This window comes from Salvelinus alpinus, chromosome 14 (genome assembly GCF_045679555.1).
Source record: "Salvelinus alpinus chromosome 14, SLU_Salpinus.1, whole genome shotgun sequence".
Classification (NCBI taxonomy): domain Eukaryota; kingdom Metazoa; phylum Chordata; class Actinopteri; order Salmoniformes; family Salmonidae; genus Salvelinus; species Salvelinus alpinus.
In genome coordinates, this window is record NC_092099.1 from 31,786,830 (window position 1) to 31,809,402 (window position 22,573).

At 44.4% G+C, this 22,573-nt stretch overlaps 1 protein-coding gene across 1 annotated transcript in view; it reads left to right on the forward strand.

Moving 5' to 3' along the window:
• The window catches only part of LOC139538786 (exportin-4), a 53,813-nt gene that overhangs the window by 23,805 nt on the left and 7,435 nt on the right, over positions 1 to 22,573 (forward strand). The window contains exons 8-16 of the mRNA XM_071341220.1: positions 1,405 to 1,562; positions 2,317 to 2,491; positions 2,641 to 2,817; positions 3,066 to 3,208; positions 7,236 to 7,381; positions 12,243 to 12,420; positions 14,220 to 14,379; positions 16,913 to 17,082; positions 17,268 to 17,442. Coding sequence (XP_071197321.1) covers positions 1,405 to 1,562; positions 2,317 to 2,491; positions 2,641 to 2,817; positions 3,066 to 3,208; positions 7,236 to 7,381; positions 12,243 to 12,420; positions 14,220 to 14,379; positions 16,913 to 17,082; positions 17,268 to 17,442 — 1,482 coding nt within the window. The remainder of the gene's footprint in view (positions 1 to 1,404; positions 1,563 to 2,316; positions 2,492 to 2,640; positions 2,818 to 3,065; positions 3,209 to 7,235; positions 7,382 to 12,242; positions 12,421 to 14,219; positions 14,380 to 16,912; positions 17,083 to 17,267; positions 17,443 to 22,573) is intronic.

Genomic DNA, 22,573 nt, shown 5'->3' on the forward strand with positions numbered 1-22,573 from the left:
AAGGAGAGAGAGGGAGACAATCATACGGAAGCGCTCAGTTAATTTAAAAAAACAGAAAGGGGAGCCTTCAATCCCCCTGAGGAAATAGACACCAGGCTTTGTCTCCTGCTATAAATAGGAGATTCATTCTCTCCGCAGAGGAGTACCCAGTCTTGTTTTGATTCCCCCCTCTACCCCCTGCCTGTCTCTAACTATAGTCGTACTCGAGGCGATTGGCATAGCTAGCGTTGCGCGGATGTTCGTTGGTGCAGCTGTTTTTAGAGCGCGTGCGGTGTGCGATCTTTGGCCTTGCATTCTTTTCCTCTTTCCTTCCCTCCACTCCAGAGAATGACTTCAGACTCTGGAGAGGGCAGCAGCACTCACCAGCAGCAGAGGTCTCTTTGCTACGCTACATTAGCATCAGAGTCCTTGGAACACCGTGGCCGACAAACAACCACTACAGCTGGGGGAGGGAGGGAAAGCCAGAAAGGGAGTGAGACAGGGAGGTTGAGAGAAGGAGTTTCTCAGTGGAAGAAAGGATACTTGAGGTGGGGAGAGTGTTCTGGAGCTGTTTGGGGTTGCGTAGGGATTGTGTGGCAAGCACCTGGGCTTTTTCAGGGTCGATAACAGTAAGAGAGTGGGAGAAAAAGCAGACGGAGAGAATAGACAGAGTTCTGAGTGAGCATTCAGAGACAGGATTCCTGCCTGTCAGTGAAAGCACACGTTGCTCCACAGTGGAGCTGAAACCGCCTCACTGCCCGGTCACTACGCATCCGATTCACCATGCAACTTCTCTGACAGAGAATTACAGGTTCTCTCTGACTACTGACTCACTCTGGGTTTGATTGAGACGGCCTCAGCAAGTTTCAGACTGGCTCTGTGATTGATTGGTACTGTCTGTGTTGACATCCAGAGTTACTGTGTCTGGGTACAGTGGCTGGCATTTTGAGCATTCATTCTCTGTTCCCTTTGCTTCAGAAGACGGTGAGTCTGTCACTTCAGTTTGTCTCATAATGCTGTCTTTTTCTGGTTGTAAACAGAAACTACTGAAACTGCATTGAGAGTTGTTGCTCTGTCAGTTGTACCCGTGGCATAACCGGCCCTGGTCAGGTGTGTGTATGAGCCATGTTACTTTGTCTGAGATGCACAATGTCGTACGGGAGGTGCAAATCCTGTTTGGGGTCTATTCCATTACAGCACAGTCTTTGTAGATAAAATAACCTGGATAGGTTTTCATCCAGCTGCTTTCACCGCTCTGCTCATTTTACATTCATGGTCTCACACAATCATCATAATCGTCATCAGAAAAAATTATATTCTCTGTCCTTTAAAACTAACATGGGCAAGAGCTTGTATGTTATTATATCTCCCTTGCTCAACAGAACAACTATTTAATTATAACCTTCCATGCTCCCCTCCACTCAGGTCCACATAAAGATCCGTGAGGATTCAGACATGGCCCAGGACTCCCTGCAGTGCCTGGCCCAGCTGGCCTCCATGCACGGCCCAATCTTCCCTGATGAGAGTGCCCAGGTCTCCTACCTGGCCCACCTGGTGGAGGGGCTTCTCAGCATGATCAATGGGTGAGTCTGTCAGAGCCTTAGACTAATTCTGGTTGGTTTCAATGGACCCAATCCAGGGCTAGAAACACTGCTGCCCTCTGTGCATGCAAGAAGCTCTAATTTGATACTTGGGCCTGTATATCAGTACTGCATGATGATTATGATGGGCTGTATGTGTGTTAGTGGGATTATTTGGACTGGAGGCTGGTAGCATGAATGATGTGATTTGTATGTAATCGACTTGTGTGTCCTTTCAGTTGAAGTAGTACTTATCTGAATCAACAGGGCTCTGCTCGAATGTATAAATAAAACACACACACACCCACACTTGTGCTCGGAACTCGTGACTCAGTAGGCGGAGTGAGTTAGGGGCTCGCTCGCTCTCTCCGTAATCACCTATTCCTGGAGCTTTTTTCCAGTTACATCATCGGAAAACCATGCGGGCAGGATGGCCAATCTGCAGTGGTTGAACAGCTCTGCTTGCTATTGAAATCTATCTGATAAGGTTTAGCGAGCCGCACTGTTCTAGGCAGTAGGCTAGCTACGGCAGGCAGGCCTCAAGACAGTACTCAAACTGGGTCTGTGGAAACATGGCCCTACCCGGGCAACAGGTACTGCTCAGTGCTCACACACTGGGCAGCACCGCATCTGGTTTCATACCATGCCTGTTTCAAACATATATTTCAGATTTTTTTTTAAATTCATTTTCCAGATTTTGAATGAAATTGGCCAACATTCCTCTAAGGTTGTGTTTTTGTTTGTGTCCCTCCCCCAGGATAGAGATCGAGGACTCTGAGGCGGTGGGCATCTCTAACATAATCTCCAACCTGATCAGCACATTTCCCCGTGTCATCCTGACTGCCCTGCCCAGCGAGCTCTTCACCTCCTTCATCAACTGTCTCACCCTCCTCACCTGCTCTTTTGGACGCAGCGCCGCCCTGGAGGAAGTGGTCAGCATTACACTCAATCCTTACTGCAGGAACATTACATAGTTGATCCATTCTTTTATTTTTCGTTCTGTTGCGTTGAAAACGCACATTCAATGAGTCTCTACTCTCCCACTTCTCTCGCTCTCTCTCTTTTTCTCTCTCTCTTCCAGCTGGATAAGGATGACATGGTATACATGGAGGCGTATGACAAGCTGTTAGAGTCATGGCTGACCCTGGTTCAGGATGATGAACATTTCCCCCGCGGCTGCTTCGTCCAGCCCGCTGTTCAGGTCTTCAACTCCTACATCCAGTGTCACCTGGCTGCGCCTGACGGCACCCGCAACCTGGTGAGACACACACACACACGTCAATCTAGACTCAAATAAGCAGTCAGTCAATTGTTTTTATGGGTAAATGATATGTCAGCGCTTTCAACAGTCAATCCACCATGATCCACGTCTTCTAACTCCTTTGTCATACATTCCATCACTCTCTTTCTTTCTGTTTTCTTTCTTCCTCGCTCTCTCTTCATCTGACTCTTCTCCTTCCTTGGTCTCGGTCCCTCTTTAATGTCATGGTCTCTCCCTCCCTCCAGACGGTGAACGGCGTGGCATCTCATGAGGAGGATGAGATTAACGAGTTACAGGAGGATGACAGAGAGCTGTTCTCAGATCAGCTGGCCAGCATCGGCATGTTAGGACGCATAGCAGCCAACCACTGTATCCCCCTACTGACCAGGTATGCATACGTACGCGTGTGTGTGTGTGTGTGTGTGTGTGTGTGTGTGTGTGTGTGTGTGTGTGTATATATATGTATGTATATGTATATCTGTGTACGTATATGTGTGTACGTATATGTGTGTGTGTGTATATGTACAGTTGAAGTCGGAAGTTTACATACACCTTAGCTAAATACATTTAAACTCAGTTTTTCACAATTCCCTGTCTTAGGTCAGTTAGGATCACCACTTTATTTTAAGAATGTGAAATGTCAGAATAATAGTAGAGAGAATGATTTATTTCAGCTTTTATTTCTTTCATCACATTCCCAGTGGGTCAGAAGTGTACATGCACTCAATTAGTATTTGGTAGCATTGCTTTTAAATGGTTTAACTTGGGTCAAACGTTTCGGCTAGCCTTCCACAAGCTTCCCACAATAAGTTGGGTGAATTTTGGCCCATTCCTCCTGACAGAGCTGGTGTAACTGAGTCAGGTTTGTAGACCTCCTTGCTCGCACACGCTTTTTCAGTTCTGCCCACAAATGTTCTAAAGGATTGAGGTCAGGGCTTTGTGATGGGCACTCCAATACCTTGACTTTGTTGTCCTTAGGCCATTTTGCAACAACATCGGAAGTATGCTTGGGGTCATTGTCCATTTTGGAAGACCCATTTGCGACCAAGCTTTAACTTCCTGACTGATGTCTTGAGATGTTGCTTCAATATATCCACATAATTTTCCGCCCTCATGATGCCATCTATTTTGTGAACTGCACCAGTCCCTCCTGCAGCAAAGCACCCCCACAACATGATGCTGCCACCCCCGTGCTTCACGGTTGGGATGGTGTTCTTCGGCTTGCAAGCCTCCCCCTTTTTCCTCCAAACATGACAATGGTCATTATGGCCAAACAGTTCTATTTTTGTTTCATCAGAACAGAGGACATTTCTCAAATAAGTACCGTCTTTGTCCCAATGTGCAGTTGCAAACCGTAGTCTGGCTTTTCTATGGCGGTTTTGAAGCAGAGGCTTCTTCCTTGCTGAGCGGCCTTTCAGGTTATGTCGTTATAGGACTCGTTTTACTGTGTATATAGATACTTTTATACCCGTTTCCTCCAGCATCTTCACAAGGTCCTTTGCTGTTGTTCTGAGATTGATTTGCACTTTTCACACCAAAGTACTTTCATCTCTAGGAGACAGAACGCATCTCCTTCCTGAGCGGTATGACGGCTGTGTGGTCACATGGTGTTTATACTTTCGTACTATTGTTTGTACAGATGAACGTGGTACCTTCAGGCGTTTGGAAATTGCTGCCAAGGATGAACCAGACTTGTGGAGGTCTACAATTTTTTTTCTGAGGTCTTGGCTGATTTCTTTTGATTTTCCCTTGATGTTAAGCAAAGAGGCACTGAGTTTGAAGGTAGGCCTTGAAATACATCCACATGAATACCTCCAATTTACTCAAATGATGTCAATTAGCCTATCAGAAGCTTCTAAAGCCATGACATAATTTTCTGGAATTTTCCAAGCTGTTTAAAGGCAAAGTCAACTTAGTGTATGTAAACTTCTGACCCACTGGAATTGTGTATAAGTGAAATAATCTGTCTGTAAACAATTACACCACCAGCCTGTACTGTTGACACTAGAGGTCAACCGATTAATCAGAATGGCCGATTTAATTAGGGCCGATTTCAAGTTTTCATAACAATCGGTAATCGGCATTTTTGGACACCGATCATGGCCGATTACATTGCACTTCACGAGGAGACTGCGTGGCAGGCTGACTACCTGTTATGTGAGTGCAGCAAGGAGCCAAGGTAAGGTGCTAGCTAGCATTAAACGTATTTTATTTAAAAAAACAATCAATCTTAACATAATCACTAGTTAACTACACATGGTTGACGATATTACTAGTTTATCTAGCTTGTCCTGCGTTGCATATAATCGATGCGGTGCCTGTTAATTTATCATTGAATCATAGCCTACTTCGCCAAACGGGTGATTTAACAAGCGCATTCGCGATAAAAGCACTGTCGTTGCACCAATGTGTACCTAACCATAAACATCCATGCCTTTCTTAAAATCAATACACAAGTATATATTTTTAAACCTGCATATTTAGTTAATATTGCCTGCTAACATGAATTTATTTTAACTAGGGAAATTGTGTCACTTCTCTTGCGTTCTGTGCAACAGAGTCAGGGTATATGCAGCAGTTTGGGCCGCCTGGCTCGTTGCAAACTGTGTGAAGACTATTTGTTCCTAACAGAGACAGCCAACTTTGCCAAACGGGGGATGATTTAACAAAAGCGCATTTGCGAAAAAAGCACAATCGTTGCACGAATGTACCTAACCATAAACATCCATGCCTTTCTTAAAATCAATACACAGAAGTATATATTTTAACCTGCATACTTAGCTAAAAGAAATCCAGGTTAGCAGGCAATATTAAACTAGGGAAATTGTGTCACTTCTCTTGCGTTCACTGCACGCAGAGTCAGGGTATATGCAACAGTTTGGGCCGGCTGGCTCGTTGCGAACTAATTTGCCAGAATTGTACGTAATTATGACATAACATTGAAGATTGTGCAATGTAACTGGAATATTTAGATTTATGGATGCCACCCGTTAAATAAAATACGTAACGGTTCCGTATTTCACTGAAAGAATAAACATTTTGTTTTCGAAATGATAGTTTACGGATTTAACCATATTAATGACCTAAGGCTTGTATTTCTGTGTGTTATGTTATAATTAAGTCTATGATTTGATAGAGCAGTCTGACTGAGCGGTGGTAGGCAGCAGCAGGCTCGTAAGCATTCATTCAAACAGCACTTTCGTGCGTTTGACAGCAGCTCTTCACTGTGCTTCAAGCATTGAGCTGTTTATGACTTCAAGCCTATCAACTCCCGAGATTAGGCTGGTGTAACCGATGTGAAATGGCTAGCTAGTTAGCGGGGTGCGCACTAATAGCGTTTCAATCGGTGACGTCACTCGCTCTGCGACCTTGAAGTAGTTGTTCCCCTTGCTCTGCAAGGACCGCAGCTTTTGTGGAGCGATGGGTAACGATGCTTCGAGGGTGGTTGTTGTCGATGTGTTCCTGGTTCGAGCCCAGGTAGGGGCGAGGAGAGGGACGGAAGCTATACTGTTACACTGGCAATACTAAAGTGCCTATAAGAACATCCAATAGTCAAAGGTATATGAAATACAAATGGTATAGAGAGAAATAGTCCTATAATAACTACAACCTAAAACTTCTTACCTGGGAATATTGAAGACTCATGTTAAAAGGAACCACCAGCTTTCATATGTTCTCATGTTCTGAGCAAGGAACTTAAACGTTAGCTTTGTTACATGGCACATATTGCACTTTTACTTTCTTCTCCAACACTGTTTTTGCATTATTTAAAAAATAAAAAAAATAAAAAAACATTTTTCATTATTTATTTGAGGCTAAATTGATTTGATTGATGTATTATGTTAAGTTAAAATAAGTGTTCATTCAGTATTGTTGTAATTGTCATTATTACAAATAAATAAAAATCGGCCGAATAATCGGTATGGGCTTTTTTTGGTCCTCCAATAATCGGTATCGGCGTTGAAAAATCATAATCGGCCGACCTCTAGTTTAAAGGCACAGTCAACTTAGTGTATGTGAACTTCTGACCCACTGGAATTGTGATACAGTGAATTATAAGTGAAATAATCTGTCTGTATACAATTGTTGGAAAAATTACTTGTTATGCACAAAGTAGATGTCCTTACCGACTTGCCAAAACTATAGTTTGTTAACAAGACATTTGTGGAGTGGTTGAAAAACTAGTTTTAATGACTCCAGCCTAAGTGTATGTAAACTTCCGACTTCAACTCTCTATATGTATGTATATGTACAGTTGAAGTCGGAAGTTTACATACACTTAGGTTGGAGTCATTAACTCGTTTTTCAACCACTCCACAAATTAGTTGAAAAACTCCACACACACCTCTTGCTATTAGACTATCCCCTAGCTCTGTAAACATGATTCTGACCTGTGTGTGTGTGTGGTTGGTCAGTTTGTTGGAGGAGCGGGTGACGCGGCTCCACGGCCAGCTCCAGAGGACCCAGCAGCACCTCATGAACTCCTCTAACCCCGGATCAGTGGACCGCAAGGTCCTGGATGACCTCTACGAAGACATCCACTGGCTCATACTGGTCTCAGGTCAGTGGATCACTGTGATCATATTTACTCAGAAAAGTCCACTCAGAAAATATTTTATTTGTTTAATTATAAGGCACGATTCCCAACATAAGGCACTATCAATCAATCAAATGTATTTATAAAGCCTTTTTTACATCAGCAGATGTCACAGTACAAAACCCCAGCCTAAAACCCCAAACACCAAGCAATGCAGATGTAGAAGCATGGAGGCTAGGAAAAACTCCCTAGAAAGGCAGGAACCTAGAGTGGAACCAGGCTCTGAGGGGTGGCCAGTCCTCTTCTGGCTGTGCCGGGTGGAGATTATAAGAGTACATGCGTTAAGGCCAGATTGTTCTTCAAGATTTTCAAACGTTCATAGATGACCAGCAGGGTCAAATAAAATCACAGTGGTTGTAGAGGGGGTGAAACAGGTCAGCACCTCAGGAATAAATGTCAGTTAGCTTTTCATAGCTGAGCATTCAGAGTTAGAGACAGCAGGTGCGGTAGAAAGAGAGCGTGTTGAAAATAGCAGGTCCGAGATAAGGTAGCACGTCCGGTGAACAGGTCAGGGTTCCATAGCCGCAGGCAGAACAGTTGAAACTGGAGCAGCAGCACGGCCAGGTGGACTGGGGACAGCAAGGAGTCATCAGGCTAGGTAGTCCTGAGGCATGGTCATAGGGCCCAGGTCCTCTGGGTGAGAGAGAGATATTGCAGCATAGATACTGGAGGCTGAGACGGATGGGGTCAGGACACTGTGGCCCCGTCCCACGATACCCCCGGACAGGGCCAACCAGGCAGGACATAACCCCACCCACTTTGCCAAAGCACAGTCCCCACACCACTAGACGGTTATCAACAGACCACCAACTTACTACCCTGAGACAATGCTGAGTATAGCCCACGAAGATCTCCACCACACAAGCCCGAGGGGGCACAAAACCGAACGGTGTGACTAAAGTAACGCACCCCTCCTAGGGACAGTATGGAAGAGCACTAGTGAGTCAGCCCCTGTAATAGGGTCAGAGGCAGAGATCCGAGGGGAGCCAGCAAGGAAGAGACAGCAAGGGTGCCTTGCCGTTCAACTTCACACCCCAGGGCTCGACTACACTCAATCATAGGACCTATTGAATGCTCATCAGTAAAGACTTAAAGGTTTAGACAGAGTCTGCGTCTCTCACATGGATAGGCAGACCATTCCATAAAAATGGAGCTCTATAGGAGAAAGCCCTGCCTCCAGCTGCTTGCTTAGAAAAGGACAATAAGGAGGCCTGCGTCTTGTGACCGTAGAGAACGCGTAGGCACGTACGGCAGGACCAAATCGGAGATTAGTTAGGAGCATTGCACTGGTCTAATCTAGAAGTGACAAAAGCATGGATTAGCTTTTCTGCATAATTTTGGGACAAAACGTTTCAGATTTTTTGCAATATTCTTGATATGTTTGTCAAAAGAAAGATCAGGGTCCCGAGTAACGCCGAGGTCCTTCAGTTTTATTTGAGACGACACCATCAAGATTTTTTAATTTTTTTTTCACCTTATTTATTTCACACACTTGGCCAGGTCACACACTGCGACCTGGCCAAGATTAAAGCAAAGCAATGCGACAAACAACAACACAGTTACACATGGAATAAACAAGCGTACGGTCAATAACATAATAGAAAAAAAGAACGTCTATTTACAGCTTGTGCAAATGGCGTGAGGAGGTAAGGCAATAAATAAGCCATAGTAGCGAAGTAATTACAATTTAGCAAATTAACACTGGAGTGATAGATGTGCAGATGATGATGTGCAAGTAGAAATACTGGTGTGCAAAAGAGCAGAAATGTAAATAAAAACTATGGGGATGCAGTAGGTAGATTGGATGTGCTATTTACAGATGGGCTATGTACAGCTGCAACGATCCGTTAGCTGCTCAGATAGCTGATGTTTAAAGTTAGTGAGGGAGATATAAGTCTCCAGCTTCAGCAATTTTTGCAATTCGTTCCAGTCATTGGCAGCAGAGAACTGGAAGGAAAGGCGGCCAAAGGAGGTGTTGGCTTTGGGAATGACCAGTGAGATATACCTGCTGGAGCGAGTGCTACGGGTGGGTGTTATCGTGATCAGTGAGCTGAGATAAGGCGGAGCTTTACCTAGCAAAGACTTATAGATGACCTGGAGCCAGTGGGTCTGGCGACGAATATGTAGCGAGGGCTAGCCGACGAGAGCATACAGGTCGCAGTGGTGGGTGGTATATGGGGCTTTGGTGACAAAACGGATGTCACTGTGATAGACTGCATCCAGTTTTCTGAGTAGAGTGTTGGAGGCTATTTTGTAAATTACATCGCCGAAGTCGAGGATCGGTAGGATAGTCAGTTTTACGAGGGTATGTTTGGCGGCGTGAGTGAAGGAGGCTTTGTTGTGAGTGAAGGAGGCTTTGTTGTGAAATTAGGAAGTCGATTCTTGATTTAATTTTGGATTGGAGATGTTTAATATGAGTCTGAAAGGAGAGTTTACAGTCTAGCCAGACACCTAGGTATTTGTAGTTGTCCACATATTCTAAGTCAGAACCGTCCAGAGTAGTGATGCTAGTCGGGCAGGCGGGTGCGGGCAGCGAACGATTGAAAAGCATGCATTTAGTTTTACTAGCGTTTAAGAGCAGTTGGAGGCCACGGAAGGAGTGTTGTATGGCATTGAAGCTCGTTTGGAGGTTAACGCAGTGTCCAAAGAAGGGCCAGATGTATACAGAATGGTGTCGTCTGCGTAGAGGTGGATCAGGGAATCACTCGCAGCAAGAGCGACATCGTTGATATATACAGAGAAAAGAGTCGGCCCAAGAATTGAACCCTGTGGTACCCCCATAGAGACTGTCAGCGGTCCGGACAACAGGCCCTCCGATTTGACACACTGAACTCTGCCTGAGAAGTAGTTGGTGAACCAGGCGAGGCAGCCATTTGAGAAACCAAGGCTGTTGAGTCTGCCGATAAGAATACGGTGATTGACAGAGTCGAAAGCCTTGGCCAGGTCGATGAAGACAGCTGCACACAGTATTGTCTTTTATCGATGGCGGTTATGATATCGTTTAGTACCTTGAGCGTGGTTGAGGTGCACCCGTGACCAGCTCGGAAACCGGATTGCACAATGGAGAAGGTATGGTGGATTTCAAAATGGTCAGTGATCTGTTTATTATCTTGGCTTTCGAAAACTTTAGAAAGGCAAGGCAGGATGGATATAGGTCTGTAACAGTTTGGGTCTAGAGTGTCACCCCCTTTGAAGAGGGGGATGACCACGGCAGCTTTCCAATCTTTAGGGATCTCGGACGATACGAAAGAGAGGTTGAACAGACTGGTAATAGGGTTTCAACAATGACGGTAGATAATTTTAGAGAGGTTCCAGATTGTCCATCCTAGCTGATTTGTACGGGTCCAGGTTTTGCAGCTCTTTCAGAACATCTGCTATCTGGATTTGGGTGAAGGAGAAGCTGGGGAGGCTTGGGCAAGTAGCTGCGGGGGGTGCGGAGGGAGCTGTTGGTCGGGTTTGGGGTAGCCAGGAGGAAAGCATGGCCAGCTGTAGAGAAGTGCTTATTGAAATTCTCAATTATCGTGGATTTATCGGTGGTGACAGTGTTACCTAGCCTCAATGCAGTGGGCAGCTGGGAGGAGGTGCTCTTATTCTCCATGGACTTTAGTGTCCCAAAACCTTTGGGAATTAGTGCTACAGGATGCAAATTTCTGTTTGAAAAAGCTAGCCTTTGCTTTCCTGACTGACTGCGTGTATTGGTTCCTGACTTCCCTGAAAAGTTGCATATCGCGGGGACTATTCGATGCTAGTGCAGTCCGCCGCAGGATGTTTTTGTGCTGGTTGAGGGCAGTCAGGTCTGGAGTGAACCAAGGGCTTTATCTGTTTTTAGTTCTGCATTTTTGTCAGCTCCAAAAGCAGATTTCTTTCTTTTTTGGGGCCTAGAACTAACTTCTCTGTTTTGTCCAAGTTTAAACGAGAGAAAAATTGCCGCCATCCACTTTATTTAAAAATAAAAAATGTAAACCAGGCAAGTCAGTTAAGAACAAATTCTTATTTACAATGATTTACAATTTACAATGACAGCCTAGGAACAGTGTGCACTGCCTCGTTCATGGGCAGAACGACAGATCTTTGACCTTGTCAGCTCGGGGATTTGATCGAGCAACCTTTTGGTTATTGGCCCAACGCTCTAACCACTAGGCTACCTCCCTCTCCCATCCTTATGTCTGAAACACAGGCTTCCAGGATAGGGAATTTTGGGCTTCACCATGTTTCATCCAAATGTACAGCTGTGTGTCGTCCACATAGTGAAAGTTGACTGTGTGTATTTATATATGGTCCCTTGTTGTTTTATGCATGGATTTATTTTGTAACAAATCTTTTTAGCATTCAGTCCATTTTATTGACCATTAGCATAAAATTAAACCTAACTGCACTCTGGGGGGCATAGACTATGTCCTTCGATCTCCTTAGTTGTTTTTAGGGACTAAATTTAGGCTGGGAGGCAGGCTGCGCTGGTGTATTGGTGCATGGCAGGAATGTTGGTTCGTGGAGGGCCAGGCCACCAGTTGTGCAACTGTTTTACTGTATAGTGCATTTTAGCATTCCCATTGGCTACAGAATTCCCCTTCAGCGCGTAACTCAATTTGCACCCTAGTTGGTTCTCTTAGTGTGCTCAGAGTTTACTAGGGTATCCTAGCAACTGATAAAGAATGGCATTGTTAGTCATTTATTAGTGGACCGCTCCACTGCAGTGAGCATGATGTTTGCTCTGTTTGAAAACGTTTTCTTCTGTAAGTGCCTCTATAATGGATTGTTTCTGGCTAGTGCTAGTCCTAGTTGTAATTGTGAATGCAAATGGTTTGTGTGTGTGCGTGTGTTCCAGGCTACCTCCTGGCAGATGACCCTCAGGGTGAGACTCCTCTGATCCCAGCTGAGGTGATGGAGTATTCTATCAACCACTCTACTGAGGTAGACATCAACACCACCTTGCAGATACTGGGCTCCCCTGGAGAGAAGGCCTCCTCTATCCCAGGATGCAACAGGACAGACTCCGTCATCAGGTAAGGGCGGGACTACTTCATTGCAAACACCTAGTTTCGTATCAAATTCCCAGATCTAAATTGGATAGCTGGTTTGAAAGGAATGACTAAAACCAACAGACCCCCAGGCCCCCGTCAGTGGACCAGAGTTGCTCATCTCCGCTATAAATCCATCAATTAATGGGTCTAAAACGCACTGTCTCAGTCAGTGATCTAATGAACAGCTTGGACAGTCTCCCATCACTGTCTCAGTCAGTGATCTAATGAACAGCTTGGACAGTCTCCCATCACTGTCTCAGTCAGGGATCTAATGAACAGCTTGGACAGTCTCCCGTCATTGTCTCAGTCAGGGATCTAATGAACAGCTTGGACAGTCTCCCATCACTGTCTCAGTCAGTGATCTAATGAACAGCTTGGACAGTCTCCCGTCACTGTCTCAGTCAGTGATCTAATGAACAGCTTGGACAGTCTCCCGTCATTGTCTCAGTCAGGGATCTAATGAACAGCTTGGACAGTCTCCCATCACTGTCTGTCAGTGATCTAATGAACAGCTTGGACAGTCTCCCATCACTGTCTCAGTCAGGGATCTAATGAACAGCTTGGACAGTCTCCCATCACTGTCTCAGTCAGGGATCTAATGAACAGCTCCCCCCACTGTCTACAGAAGCTGAGCTCTAAGCGGTGTACTTGTTAACTAAGCCCTGGTTGTAGTGCTCTGTCACGTTCACAACATTGCGCTGTCTGTCCGGAGTGTGCCTTGTAAAAACCTACTGTCCCGTGGCATGGCAGCAGCCTTTCCCTTATAGTATTTTCCAGGCGGGGCACAAAGGTCCACATAGCACTACACAGGCCATCTGGCACAGAAACTGTCCATTGAAGCAACCAGAAGGTTTTTTAGGCGGCAACAGATCTAGGTATTGGTTCCTCGCACCACCAGTACAGTACAATGGTAGGGGAAATATTACGTACAGGGCTAATGAGCCACCCGTGTGTGTGCACGCATTTGGGTGTGGCCCCCTGGGGGGGTGGTGCCAGTGCCACAGAGGGGGAATGCCCTGGCACAGACCCAGCCATGCTAGCCGCTCACACACACACACACACAGGATCTTGGACACACACATGATGGCGTAGCGGCCTAGCCAGCCTTAGAGCAGCACCAGCCCCAGACCACAACTCCCCAACATTCATTTAAGGCAGGGCCAGGTGCTGCTAAGACTAGTAGGGGGCTGGGGTAGTGTGTGCGTGTCTGCACGCGTGCTTTTGGGGTCGGGGGTACATGGGCAATCATATAGGGAATTTGAGGTGGTGGGGGTCGTGATAGTGGGCTCTGGATTGTTCTTTGAGGGGGCACAGGGACAGAGGAATGGAAAGGCAAGAGGCCGGGCATCGGATTTCCTAATAACACTGTGCGACCCCGGCTCTGTTAATGTCAATGGGCTTTTGTTTTTGCAAACAATGTGAAACAGTGCACTGTCATGCTGCGTGGGCACGTACTGAGGCCCATCTCTAACATACAGAACACTAAGCTGCACTAAGCCCTCTATCTCTCTGGACTTTGTCACGTGTGTGTGGGTCAACGTGGTCATTTGTTGTCGGAGTTACTGAAATGAACAGACTAAATCCCTACCTCTCTTTTGTTCTTCCCCTTCCCTCCTCTTGCTCATCCTGGCCTTGGCTTCTTATTACAATTTATCCACCTCTTTTTCCTCCTCTCACTTCCCTTGCTATCACACTCTCCTTTTTCCTTCTCTCTCTCTCTTTTGCCATTTCTTTCTCTTTAACCTCTATCATTCCTTCACTCTCCCTGTCCCCTCTCTCAGGTTGTTGTCAGCGGTGTTGAGGACATCAGAGGTAGAGTCCAGGGCCACCAGGGCCAGTCTGACAGAGCTGCTCAGCCCTCAGATGGGGAAGGACATTGTCTGGTTCCTCAAACGCTGGGCTAAGACTTACCTACTGGTGGACGAGAAACTCTACGGACAGGTACAACTACCACCAGACTAGGGATGTGACAAATGGAGAAAAAAATCTTAACATTTAAGCTGCCATTTCTTAAACGGTTTTCCGTTAAAACAATAAGACAAATTCACACAGTTCCATGTGAATTCACAATGCAGATGGTCTACATCGCGCTTCCCGCTGACAGAGAATACATTATTTATGCTGCTGGTTCTTTTCAGGAGTGTAGCGCGTGTAGCTTGTTGTCGTCCAATCACAAGTCATCAAACCGGCACTAGGCTACAGTCATAGAGCTACAATTTATCCACCTCTTTTTCCTCCTCTCACTTCCCTTGCTATCACACTCTCCTTTTTCCTTCTCTCTCTGTCTTTTGCCATTTCTTTCTCTTTAACCTCTATCATTCCTTCACTCTCCCTGTCCCTGTTGCCAAGTGGCAAGTTATTAGGATATTTCTAGGCTAATCAATGGAAGATGGAATTAAAATGGCAGAACTAAAAGTTAAATGAGAAGGACCAGCTACAACACCAAGAGCCAACAGGTAGTAATAATCTGAATGGATTTGTTGTTATTTACTGTAGGATTCGGGAGGGGAGAAAGTTATGTAGTCTCAATTAGCCTAGCTAACATTAGCTAGCTCATCTCAATTTGAGGCAGTCAAGACAGAGATACTATGTAATCAGATGAGATAATAAATACAGGTAATTCGGAAAGTATTCAGACCCGTTGACTTTATCCACATTTTGTTACGTTGCAGCCTTATTCTAAAATGGATTAAATCGTTTTTTCCCCCTCAATCTACAAACAATAATCCATAATGACAGTGAAAATAGGTTTAGAAATGTTTGCAAATTTAGAAAAAGTAAAAAACATATCTTATTTACATAAGTATTCAGACCCTTTGCTATGAGACTCGAATTTGAGCTCCAGTGCATCCTGTTTCCATTGATCATCCTTGAGAAGTTTCTACAACTTGTGGTAAATTCTCATCACTACAGACACCCTGGTTCGAATCCAAGCAGTATCACAACCGGCCGTGATTGGGAGTCCCATAGGGCGGCACACAATTGGCCCAGCGTTGTCCGGGTTTGGCCGGTGTAGTAGGCAGTCATTGTAAATAAGAATTTGTTCTTAAGTGACTTGCCTAGTTAAATAAAGGTTAAATTAAAAACTAAATTTTTTAAAAGTAGCTTTTTCCTCCTAACATTACAGGATTGTTTCATTAGGTATTTGTAACATTTTAATTTTCACTTTATGATGATGATCGGTACCTGTTAGTGGTAGTTTTGTAATTTTACATTTGGTAATAAAAAATATATACTCTACCGTTAAAAAGTTTGGGGTCACTTAGAAATGTCCTTGTTTTTGAAAGAAAAGCACATTTTTCGTCCATTAAAATAACATCAAATTGATCAGAAACACAGTGTAGATGTTGAAAATGACTATTGTAGCTGGAAACGGCAGATTTTTGATGGAATATCTACATTGGCGTACAGAGGTCATTTATCAGCAACCACCACTCCTGTGTTCCAATGCCACGTTGTGTTAGCTAATCAAAGTTTATCATTTTAAAAGGCTAATTGATCATTAGAAAACACTTTTGCAATTATGTTAGCACAGTTGAAAACTGTTCTGATTAAAGAAGCAATAAAACTGGCCTTCTTTAGACTAGTTGAGTATCTGGAGCGTCAGCATTTGTTGGTTCGATTACAGGCTCAAAATGGCCAGAAACAAAAAACAGTTTGGGATTTTTTTTCTTAACGTTAAAGATCACAATTTTTTTTAAACGTTCACAACACCAGACACCACCGTCTGATTTGTCTTAATGTGGTCGTCCATAATAACACTTCTCACTCCAACCCTCTGAGTGTGAAGGCCCTATAACATGGTGCGGTAGGTAGCCTAGTGGTTAGAGCGTTGGGCCAGTAACCGGAAGGTTGCTCGATCGAATCCCAAAGCTGACAAGGTAAAAATCTGTCATTCTGACCCTGAACAAGGCAGTTAACCCATTGTTCCTAGGCTGTCATTGTAAATAAGAATTTGTTCTTTACTGACTTGCCTTTAAATAAAACAATAACACTGGCATGGTAATGGACTTGGCATGGATTTGACAGATGGCTTGACGGATGACTTCATAAATAGTCTTTGTGACATTCACTGATGAGGAGGCGGCCACTGGACACTTGAGGTGAAAATGCCAGGGATTGTCCTCCATCACTGTCTACAGTAGCTAAGCTCTGAGAGCTCTCTTGAGTGTTCTTAAAGTATCCCTGTAAAGCCCTCCTTGTAGAGTTCTGTCATGTTTACACCACCAGTGTAATTTCACCTTAACACCAGTGTACTCTCTGGAAGTGTGTCTTGTAAAACCGGGTTCGCTGTGGGTCTTGGCATGGTGTGGAGCAGTGCAGTATACCACTGGACTGGACCGTGCAGGCAGTTGACTGACATCAGCTGCCATGGCTATTTATGATGTGATCTGTTCAAGTGTTGCAGTGATTTTCACCTATGCCTCAAACCATTTCACACCTATCTTTCTCACTCTTTTCATCCCTCCTTCAGGTCAGTATACCCCTGAGCACTGCGTTTGGGGCCGACACGGAGGGGGCCCAGTGGATTGTGGGATACCTGCTGGAGAAAGTGATCAACAACCTGTCTGTGTGGAGCTCTGAACCTGAACTGGCTAACGACACGGTGGAGCTACTGGTCTGTCTGGTGGAGAAGAGGGAGAGGTCCGACACTGACTTATGTATCCCAACTTGAACAATGCACACACAAACATCTAGTTAGCAAATGAGCCTAAACGTTGGTGCTTGAAACAATTACCCCTTGTGGTGGAGTGATAGTAGATGAGAAAATGTATCTCACCAATGATTATCACATGCCAACAAACCTTTCTCCATCCCTCCTCTCTCAGGGCCAACATAGTGGTGCAGTGTGAGAACTGGTGGAACTTAGCAAAGCAGTTTGCCAGCCGCAGCCCTCCCCTGGACCTGCTCTCCAGCTCAGTACAAAGGACCCTGATGAAGGCCCTGGTTCTGGGGGGCTTCGCACACATGGACTCAGACACCAAGCAGCAATACTGGACCGAGGTAGGGAATCCTATAGAACCCCAAAGAACACAAAGCCTGCCTATTTCTAAAATGTATCTTATTAAAATGTGATTTTAAACCTAACCATACTGATAACCTTAAGCCTAACCTTACATTTAAATTAAGACCAAAAATACAAATTGTTTTCATGAATTTTTACAATCTGCCAATTTGGATTTTGTGTCCGTGGTAACTCTTGGAAACCCTACCAAACAGTGCTCACCTTACTGCTGTCCCCCACCCACTCAGCAACAATGGTATTAATTAATGATGTTTTAGGTACTGTTGTGTGCCTCCATGTTGTCAGTATGTACTTCATGTCCCACATCTCATCAATGTGATGACTTGTTGCAGTAATGTATGACAGTGTGTTCAGACGTCGCTTTGTACTTGCAGAGCAATAATTGTAATATTTCTTCATCAGGGCCGTCAGTTTTTCAACATGGCATCTTGTATTCTGGTTCTAGATATGCCATTAGGGCAAGGTTCCCCAACTGGTGGCCCGCGGGACGAATTTGGCCCGCGGGTGATTTCTGTTAACTCGAAATGACACAACGACAAGGTTCCAGTTTAACAAAGTTTACTATACCGTATGAACACACTCAAAGGCAGCCATTACACTCAAGGCTAGGTCCATCGACAACCAGACTCCCTGCGCAGGCGCACTCTTGACTGAGTGATAGCCCCGTAATAACAGAAATATAGGGATACTTAAAACATGAACTTAACAATCTCCCCCTTTTCTTTAAAGACAAATAAAACATCAACAACATAATTAAATGTCCAAGTATTATTCAAGATCCCATTACAAATGGGTTGTGTGACAGTTTTTATTTGTATTACTCAAGCTGCCACTTTCCATTACTGAGAGCCTGTAGGAGCACAAGACCGGATGCTCCTTTTTTAGTCAGACAGTCAGCAAGCTGTTCCTTTGTGGTCGACCACAGAATCCGCTGGATTCTCTGTGCTTGAATAAGTTCCTAGATGCTGTTAATCTTGAAGTCTTTTCTCTGTGACAGACTTGGTTGACTTCACAGCATCAACTAATGAGTAGTTGTCAGTGACACAAACTACAGGTAGAAAGTGCCATTTTGTCCCACCAGTGTTAAGCTCTGAGAACAGAGTTGCAAGAAAGATAGCATTGTCAATTCCATCCGCAAGAGCAAGGGTTTCTCCAGCAAGTCCGCTTCGGACGACCCTTCTGATCCTTTTTGACTGCCAACAGATCAACAGATAGGTGAGAATCTTCCTCCTTCACCCATTAACACGATTAGATGTCCACCTTGTGTGCCTCCATCTGTAAGGTTCCCTAGCGAAGCATCACTGAAGACAACTAGTTTCAAAGAGTCATCTTTTCCAACATGCTGAAACTTTAAAGTCACTTGTAGTGATTTCAGTTTACGAACAACTTTGTTTGCCTCATGAATGGTTTGTACAGTGGCGTGTTTTGTGTTAGATGCCAAGTTGCAACCATCAAACCAGGTCTACTCTGTCTCGCAGCCCATAAAATGTGTCCTATCTTTGACCTCAATTGACCAGCTTCAATTCCACATAGAGGGGAATTCCTTTGTACGGCTCTTGAAGAATCCATGTGGATGGGTTGAAGATTCTTGATATAGCTCTCCTGTTGCATCAGTATTTTTCCATCAACTGTAATAAACTCTATGCCAACATAACAAAAATGATCATGCTCCTCACGGCCAACCTAGAAAACAGCTTTGAGGTGTGGAATCACAGTTGAAGCAAAGGTCTGTGAGCCACCCCAGATAAAGTCATCAACATGACAGGCAAGTACTCCAGTCACATTGCAGTCTTGATCAAGCCAATAGAAGACTGCAGGATCCACTTGTGACATTTTTGTATTCAGCATTGTTGCCTTGACTTTGTTGTACCAGTAGAGTGATGCATCTGCCAGTCCATACACACACTTTTTTAGTTTCCACAGTGTTCCTTCGCTTTTAGCTTCAGGCGGAGGTCGGATGTGAATGTCCCTTGACAGCTCTGTTCCCTGCAAAAATGCAGATTTGATGTCTATGGAATTAAGTTTCCATTTTTTCTGGCAGATCACTGACATCAGCAATCTGAGTGACTCTGAGGCGCATGTCGGTGAGTCTTTTGGGAGTTCTTTAGCAGCCAGCTCCTCAAAACCTCTAGCTACTAGACGTGCTTTAGGCACTATTCCAGTTAAGGATTCTTTAAGGGTACACACCCACCTTGTTGAGACGCATTTTTGGCCAATGTCTTTGACTTCCTCAAACACTCAATTTTTCCTTCAATTACTGAGCTCATCTAGCTTAGCGGAGTCAAATGACACGTCCTTTGTTTCAAGTACATCATAATTTTGAATGTCATTCTGTTTTTCTCGATTTTCCATTGGTTCAATTCTGATATTATCTACAAGTGACAGGTCAGCTGACCCTGTTGTACCAGAAAGTGTAGCTGGTTCAGAGTACTGCAAGTTGTACCAAAGTAATCCTTCTAACCCCCCCCCCCCCCCCCCCCCCCCTTAGAGTTAGATGCACTATTGTAAAGTGGTTGTTCCACTGGACATCATAAGGTGAATGCACCAACTTGTAAGTCGCTCTGGATAAGAGCGTCTGCTAAATGACTTAAATGTAATGTAAAATGTACCAGTTCTTGTGTTTTGCTTTTCCTGCTCGTCCAATGACGGTTGCTGTATGTGAAATACCCCTTTCTCTGTCCATGTATTTAACAGTTTGTCCAGTATTCAGATTGGAACAACCATGTTCTCTTAACACATGTGGCTGTTGTTGAATGTTTTCCTCATTTGAACGCTCAACAGTATTACCTGTGGCATGGTTCATTTCCTGTGTCAGTTTCGGTGTCCATATCATTGGATGCGACATCTGGTAGGTTTGTGTCTGTTACTGTGTCCTTTTTGTCATTTTCATTAGGAGACTGATTCTCAGCAACAGCCCCTCTATCTTGTTGATCATTTACTTTCCACAATCTTGAGTGATGCACCCTGACAGTGATGCCTCCTTGCCTCACAAATATCACCACACCATTTTGACCAATGACTACTCCCGGTCCTTTCCACTCTTGACAGTCAAATTGTTTGTAGTTTACTTTGTTTCCAGTTTCGTACTTATCAAATTTATTTATATAGCCCTTCGTACATCAGCTGATATCTCAAAGTGCTGTACAGAAACCCAGCCTAAATCCCAAACAGCAAGCAATGCAGGTGTAGAAGCACGGTGGCTAGGAAAAACTCCCTAGAAAGGCCAAAACCTAGGAAGAAACCTAGAGAGGAACCAGGCTATGAGGGGTGGCCAGTCCTCTTCTGGCTGTGCCGGGTGGAGATTATAACAGAACATGGCCAAGATGTTCAAATGTTCATAAATGACCAGCATGGTCAAATAATAATAATCACAGTAGTTGTCGAGGGTGCAGCACCTCAGGAGTAAATGTCAGTTGGCTTTTCATAGCCGATCATTAAGAGTATCTCTACCGCTCCTGCGGTCTCTAGAGAGTTGAAAACAGCAGGTCTGGGACAGGTAGCACGTCCGGTGAACAGGTCAGGGTTCCGTAGCCGCAGGCAGAACAGTTGAAACTGGAGCAGCAGCATGGCCAGGTGGACTGGGGACAGCAAGGAGTCATCATGTCAGGTAGTCCTGAGGCATGGTCCTAGGGCTCAGGTCCTCCGAGAGAGAGAAAGAAAGAGAGAAAGAATTAGAGAGAGCATACTTAAATTCACACCGGATAAGACAGAAGTACTCCAGATATAACAAACTGACCCTAGCCCCCCGACACATAAACTAATGCAGCATAAATACTGGAGGCTGAGACAGGAGGGGTCAAGAGACACTGTGGCCCCATCCGATGATACCCCCGGACAGGGCCAAACAGTCTGACTTATCATCATTATTCCCTGAACTGCTGAGTAACTTCTGAAGTCTGTCAACTGTAGCATGTCTAAACTGTTTGTAAAGCTTTAACAATACGTTGTGTTTTTCTTTAGTTTTCATGTTCTCTGTGACTGTCAGAATCTCCATGTGCTCTGTGTCAGTCAGAATCTCATTTTTGCATGGACTCTGTGTGATATCTTTGTCTAAAATGTTTACACAATAGTGGCCTGAGGTAGTAAGTTCAAGAGTCACTGGTTGTTTAAACATCACTGCCTTGTCATTTTTTATGTCTAGTACAGCCTCTGCCTTCTTGAGGGAAGCTTTGCTTAATAGTAAGGGGATATCTGTAGGGACCACCTCTGTTTCAATGTGACACTTAGTCTGACCAACTTTTGCTGGTATCTTAACTCTCTTGGTAGAATGGACAATTCTCCCATCTCCAAATTTGAAAGCTCTGTTGCTTGGTGTGTCAATCATATTTTGTACTTCTTTCATATTTAGTTCACTGACATAGCTATCAAGCCATTTTGCACCACACACTGTCCGTGTATATGCAGTATCAATCACCGCAGATCCTAAGGATTCAACTATAAAAATCTCAGTATCTGAAGCAGATTCATTTGAAAACAGTGTAATGTTACACTGCTCTATCTCTGTGTTTACATTTTCCTCTGTTAGTTTAACTTGTTCATTTTTATGAGGACAGTCTTTAACCCAATGGTAAGTGCTTTGACAAATAGCACATTTTGATCTCCTTCCATATTTGTCCAGTGGATTTGTGCCGGGAAATGGCGCCCTCTTCTGGTTGTCTTGAGAACGTGACTTGTTGGCGCCTTTTCTCTGCTGCTCAGTGTAATATGCTGTGTCACTCACTTGCATTCCATCTGTTACAGACGTCTTTTCACCAAAAATAATTTTTAGTGCCGACTTCATTGATGCAAAAGTCTGCACAGTACAAGCAGTCAAAGCCAACTGTTTCTCCCTACCATCTAGACAGGCAGTATCTAGCAACTTGAAAGCTAACACTGCATCCGGGAGAACCATGTCGTGCTTGCGCATCCTATTGTACCTCTGTTGGAAATCAATGATGTAGTCCGTCATTGCAACCGAAATATCTCTCGTAACACTGTCAAAGTTTGAATATGCCTCGTAGGCACGGTCTTTCTCTTCTTTAAGAAATACAGAATCTAGTGCTGTGATCAAAGTTCCCATACCGTCATCCTTGTTCAAATCCTCAACGGATATTTCCAGTGCTGTATCTC